Raw genomic sequence first — 6514 nt, forward strand, 5'->3', positions numbered from 1 at the left:
AACTGTGAGTAAAAGCGATACTTGTGATGGTCTTATTCAAGAAATTGAAAGCATTTTTTCATAACATCTCAGGATTTGCTTGGGTGTTAAGGGTTAAACTGATTTTCATGCAAGGAGTAAAAATTCCAAATTGACCAAGCGAAAAACTAGACAGCTGCGCTGTAACAGTGTGTGTAGCCTATTTCCTTACAAAAGCACAACCCAATTTCAGAAAAAACAACACAATTTTGGATTTAGAAAGCAGAATGCGATTTTAATTTTGAATGCACAACGCGATTTCAAAAAAAGCACAACTTTGAAAAAAAGCACAACGCAGTTTCAGAAAAAGCACAACATGATTTTGAAAAAACGCAATTTGGATTTCAAAAGCGGACCATGATTTTGATTTTAAAAGCACAAACGTGATTTTGAAAAAAAAGCACAATGTGAATTTGAAAAAAATTTTGAAAATGAAAAATGTGATTTTGAAAAAAAGCACAACGCAATTTCAAAAAAAAGCACAACACAATTTTGAAAAAAGCACAACATGGTTTTGAATACACTATGCTATTCTGAATGCTCCAGAGCACAACACAATATATCTCGAATGCATAATGTGACTCCCAAAGCACTGCAGTACTGAGAGAACCTCTTGCATGGGAGCACAGCAAAATCACAAATGAGTTGTGGGTTTTGATTCAGAAAGGGTAACCACCTGCTTTCGTTGTCTAGGTACTGAACTTGTGTAAATGAAACACCTGTAGGATGTTCTAAAAACATTTCTCAAAATCAAACAATGGAGAAAATTTTATAACCCCTGTGGTGTTACATTTAGGTATAAGCAAGACAGATAAGCAAATACAATGTGTCGGCTAAATGCGAAAGGGTTCCTCTGCAACTCATTACTTTGATACCTGTGTAAAACTGCCTTTCCACACTGAGCACCATCTATCAGTTCAAATTCAAATCTGAAGGCATCTTCGGTGATGGGAAGGGTTCCTTGAGGTAACATAACTTTTGGTTTGAAAATTTGGACTGATAGATGGTGCTCAGAGTGGAAAGACCATTTTACACAGGTGTCAAGTAACGAGTTTTACAAAGCACCTTTTCACTCTTAGCGGACGAATGGATCATTGAAAATCAATAGGCGACAAATCACTTTGATACATAACTTTTAGAAAATAACCAAATTTGAAATTTTTGAAATTGAACAATGCAAAAGATACTCAACACTGTAGATAAGAAATTAGATTTCTATTGCCCATTGTGTTTGCCGATCTACCTCTTTTATAAGTGTAACACCACAGGGGTCACATAACAAATTTTCAAATTTTATGTAAAATGTTTCTATGGCCTAGGTATTGTGTTTGCCAATCGGCATCTTTTATAAATACCTACCTATAACACCACAGGTGTCATAAATTTTGAAATTCCACTGACGTCTGCTTCGCTTTTGATAAAATCTTTTCTATTGTTCAATTTTGAAAAATAAATTCAAAAATTGAACAATAGACAAGATTTTACAACCCCTGTGGTGTTACATAAATTTTGAAATTCAACTGACGTCAGCTTCGCTTCTGATAAAATCATTTCCATTGTTCAGTTTTGAAAAATAAATTTGAAAAGTGAACAATAGAAAATATTTTACGACCCCTGTGGTGTTACATTTTAAAACTGATGTCGGCTTTGCTTTTGATATGGCCCTTTATTTCCCCTTTTTATTCTTTTTTTGGTACAAATTTTTCGTAATTAGCAAATTGGAAATATTTGGCGGTGAAATGAAAGCTCTTGATGATGTCATCAAAACTTTGAAGCTTAATTACAGCTCTTTAAGGGCTCTAATCACTAAAAAAAATTCAGTACAACCATCTGCTCATTACACTGAACATTTTGAGTGATATTTCACAATTTTCTGTCCAGCGGTTCTGCTGTGATGGCGTAAAAAAGAAAATAGCACTTCAATTTATTAAGTAGATGTTATTATTTTAAATGTTTAGAGGTTCAAAAGTGCATAAAATTGAGTTTGAAAAAATTCCACAATTTTCTTTAGACATTGTCTATTGCCAGCTTATTGCCACTATAAAGGAAAAGCTTCAAGATTTTCATCTTTCCAGTTCCCGGTCTTCCTCTACACTGTCTATACTCCTTAGTACCCACCCAACACATGAGTACCTATTTTTCAAATTCATATTTTTTGGCAAGACAACTAGATTAGTTGAAAAATGAGGTCATAAGCAGATTCTTTAGTTTTAACATAGGTACATAGTTAAGTAAATTGATGTATGATTTAGAGATTTTACACTCGAATATTTATTTAGGTATTATTAGACCTAGATTAAACATAACATTATGGCATAGTTTTAGATTATCCAGTTAAAGGTGTTAATAATTCAAGAATTCAAGATCATATTCTCCATTCATCGATTGAGCAGTCAGGTTAAGTTGTGGAAATCTTATTGGCTTTCTACCTTCGTAAAAGGATTTAGTATCTGAAACAGAAATCATAGAGAATTTTTCTTCTGGTGAAATTAAAACCATGTATGTACCTACAATCCTACATAGGGAATCACTGTAAAATACACATTGCATGGTCCCTATAGCAATATTGCGCACAGTTGTCACCAAAAAGTTTTGTGATCATCTTAATTCACTTGAAAAACTCATGTTCTCAATAAACCTACTTTCTATTCCTACTAAAGGATAATGCTAATGCACCACGCGCCTCAATTCAATTTCAGCTATATTTATAATTTTGAGAATATTATCTCGCTCAAGTTAGATTGAAAACACTTTTATTTTGATATGTTACAAGCTATTTTTTAATACATAGTGGGTTACTTTAACCTTGAATAACAGGCAGCCTTACCAGGAAAAAGAAAAATGCCCATCAAGTCGCTGCTGTTCGTTGCTGAATAACATAGGTGAATCCCAGCGTTAACCAATGAAGCGTTTTTTATTTGAAGGATTTTTCTGCGTGGGGTTTGCGTAATTACTGCGTAACTACCCTGAAAACAAAAACCAAAAAAGAAATCACAATTTGCTCGAGTTGGAATTCTTGTTTAGAGCTCAAAGCCGGTGCGGGGACGTTTGATTTTTGAAAATCTCATCCCCCCCCCTAAGAATATCTTTGCTACTGCCGACTATCAAAACTAAGTAATTTAATAGGTACATCTTTGGAATCATCATGAAATTCTGAATTGTATGTTATGCGTTTTGAAAAAATAAATTGAAAAATTCTACTCTATGAACCACTGAAAAGTTGAAGATTGCTGGACAGATTTCGGAAAAAAATTTTTAAAAGAAAAAACAAAACAGTTAAATAAGTACCAAAACTTACTGAAAAAAATGTGAAGAAAAAAACAAGGTGATATAAGAAACATAATATTTTATACCTAATAAATAAAAGCGTTTAAGGTAAACTTTTTTTTTTTTGGTTCAAAACCTGATTAACCACTACCACCTCTTTAACCTCTTTTGATGAGTGTGAGTAGTTGCTTATTGGGCAAAACACATCTAGTCCAAGTACACAAGTTGTGTGAAAATAATAATGAAAGCTTACAGTCTCGTTATTGGCGCGTTTCCACATGATTTCATCTGTACCAGTACAAGTAATAGTGAGGTTTTCATTCTTGGAATAATAGATCGTAGTTGCATTTTGATAAGGGATCATTACTCCTAAAAAAAAAATGATTTAAGGCACTTGTATGCAAGATTTGTTAATAGATAGGTGAGAAACCAAATGACACCATCAAATTATTCTTCAACTCTGACTCAAAATCACAATAAAAACACAGACTGAAAAAAATTTCTAATCAGGAACTCACCAAAACAATATGCTGAAAACGCAATCAGTATTATGAGTAAAACAGATAAATGTTGCATCATTTTCTTAAATTTTGAAACACCGATGACCTGAAAAAAGAATCAGTTGATACAAGATGGGATGGATCTATTTAAAAATATGTATTTTATTATGAGTGACTAATGGGTGATACAATCGGTATAGGTATATACATAAGCAACCATGATCCGCAACCCCCATAACCTAAATTTCAGTTGCCCAAGAATTCATTTTTCAATTTTGGAAAACTTTCGAAAATTCAAAATTGACCATTTTTAGTGATTTATAGGTACCTTAATCCCTAAAAATGATTAAAACTATAGTCTTGAACATATAATAATAATTCTCCAAATCCGAATTTCATTATTTCGAGTCATTCTGGAGACTCCAGTGTTGTTTTAGATTTCTCTATAATTTTAAATTTGCTTCAAAAAGATGTAAATAATAACGTATCATGCTATAGAGATTTGTTTGGGGGGAAGGGGGACTTGAAAGCATTAAGCATTAGGTATTAGGTAATTATTAGGTAAAGCAACCAATAGATACGCAAAAAGCGAATTCAAAAACTCTCTTGCAATTAGAGAATAGTTAATGGCTTGTACTTATTAATCGAATATTCAAAAAAATAATAACTTGAGTACCGAGATATGAAATTCAGTCGTTGAAAACACTGTACGTAACACAGAAACAAAAAGTTGTCACGACGCAGAAATACTGTTGCATTATTTAGGTGCCACTGATGTGAGGTTATTTGAAAGAAACTATTAGGAAGTACGTGTACGTAGCTATGTTTAGGCAGCAGAAAGAAAGAAATTGGTGGGTTTCGATTTTTTTTTTGGTCAAACAAACAAAGCTATAGAGAATTTAAAAACTCATTATTTATCAACTTTTATAGATGAAATACCCCGACAAAACTACCTATACGTATAGTAGGGGAGCCCGCTTAAGGGTCAATTGCACCCCCCTCCCTCGGTCAATCCTCCGGGACAACTTTTTTCTTAAAGGGGGAGTCCTAAGGAACATTTCTAGCCCTCGTACTTGAAAAAAAAAAGTGGCCCTATTTACAAAATGGTGGCCATTTTGATTGACAAGTCAGCCGAAATCGCAGATTTTGCGTTCCAACATAGGACTCTTACGAAAATTTTTGAACTGGACATAACTAGATCGAAAGAGCATGCAAAAATTCATCACCAGTCAAAATTTCAAGTGCTAAAGTGCGTTTTTCGATTTTTGGTGAATTTTTGAAAATCAAATTTAGACCAAAAATGAGGGGAAAAAATCAAAATTTTACCAAATTGACCAAGAAAGCTGGAATTTGGTATATAACCTATTTTCCACGTGTCATATAGATTGGAAACGGTTTTAAACAATTTTGAGCAGTTCTGGAGCCTCCAGCAGATCTTTGGAACTCGAAATTCCCACAAAATTTCATCAAATGGAGTTGGATAGCCGAAATTATTTACTCTGCAAACTAATTTCAATACGCTACGAAGTCAATTGCAGGGGGATTTCGAGTCGCTTTGGAGTCTCCAGCGAATTTTTGAAAATTACTGGAGCCTCCAGTGGATTTTTGAAACTTGAAATTTTCCCAAAATTTCATCAAACGGAGATAGAAAGTCTAAATTCATTCTGCAAACTAATTTCAATACGCTAGTCGACTGCTGGTGGATTTCAAGTTGTTTTGGAGCCTCCAGCGACTTTTTGAAAGGTCGTATGGCGTTTTTTGGAAAACTGAAATTTCCAAAAAGTAGCTGAAAGCTTCAAAACCATTTTGAAACCACCATGTAGTCGACTTCATATCGTATTGAAATTAGTTTGCGAAGTAAATTCCAACTTGCCAACTCCATTTGATGAAATTTTGAAGAAATTTCCAAGTTTATAAAATCTACTGGAAGCTCCAGTAATTTTCAAAAGTCACTGGTGGCTCCAAAACGACTTTAAATCCACCAGCAGTCGACTTCGTAGGGTATTGAAATTAGTTTGCAGAATGAATTTCGACTTTCTATAATCTCCGTTTGATGGAATTTGGGGGAAATTTCAAGTTTCAAAAATCCACTGGAAGCTCTAGTAATTTTCAAAAAATTGCTGGAGGCTCTAAAACGACTTGAAATTCCCCTGCTGTTGACTTCGTACCGTATTGAAAGTAGTTTGCAGAGTAAATTTCAGCTATCCAACTCCATTTGATGAAATTTTATGGGAATTTCGAGTTTCAAAAATCAGCTGGGGGCTCCAGAACTGCTCAAAGCGGTTTGAAATAGTTTCCAATCGACTTGACATGTCGAAAACAGGGTGTATCCCAAATTTCAGCTTTCTTGGTCAATTTGGTAAAATTTTGATTTTTTCCCTCATTTTCGGCCTAAATTTGATTTTCAAAAATTCACCAAAGATCGAAAAACGCACTTTAGTGCTTGAAATTTTGACATGTGATAAATTTTTGCCTGATCTTTCGATCTACTTTTGTACGGTTTGAAAAATTTTGTGTAAATTCTATGTTGGAACGCAAAATCTCCCATTTCAGCTGACCTATCGATCAAAATGGTCACCATTTTGTAAGTAGGGTCACTTTTTTTTTAGTACAAGGGCTAGAAATGTTCGTTAGGACTCCCGCTTTAAGAAAAAAGTTGTCCCGGAGGATCGACGGGGGGGGGGGGGGTGGTAATAGATCCTTAAGCGGGCTCCCCGACTTAGTTGATG

General features: G+C 34.2%; 1 protein-coding gene across 1 annotated transcript; it reads right to left on the minus strand.

Annotated features, from left to right (window-relative positions):
- Positions 1–2056: 2056 nt before the first annotated feature.
- On the minus strand, positions 2057–4566 carry LOC135847891 (uncharacterized). The gene is made up of 5 exons (XM_065367621.1): positions 4462–4566; positions 3804–3891; positions 3539–3654; positions 2846–2984; positions 2057–2468 (listed from the first exon to the last, which is right to left on the minus strand). Exons 2-5 carry the CDS (start codon positions 3862–3864, stop codon positions 2362–2364), a joined length of 423 nt encoding a protein of 140 aa, XP_065223693.1. The 5' UTR covers positions 3865–3891; positions 4462–4566; the 3' UTR covers positions 2057–2361.
- Positions 4567–6514: the final 1948 nt, after the last annotated feature.

The sequence above is a fragment of the Planococcus citri genome, chromosome 5, assembly GCF_950023065.1.
Source record: "Planococcus citri chromosome 5, ihPlaCitr1.1, whole genome shotgun sequence".
NCBI classification, from domain to species: Eukaryota; Metazoa; Arthropoda; class Insecta; order Hemiptera; family Pseudococcidae; genus Planococcus; species Planococcus citri.

Coding starts and splice junctions, on each gene's coding strand:
- LOC135847891 (XM_065367621.1), bottom strand. CDS start 3,864: ATGATGCAACATTTATCTGTTTTACTCATAATACTGATTGCGTTTTCA. Junction 3,655..3,803: donor GTTTTCAGCATATTGTTTTG/GTGAGTTCCTGA, acceptor TTTTTTTTTTAG/GAGTAATGATCCCTTATCAA. Junction 2,469..2,845: donor GGGCATTTTTCTTTTTCCTG/GTAAGGCTGCCT, acceptor TTTCTGTTTCAG/ATACTAAATCCTTTTACGAA.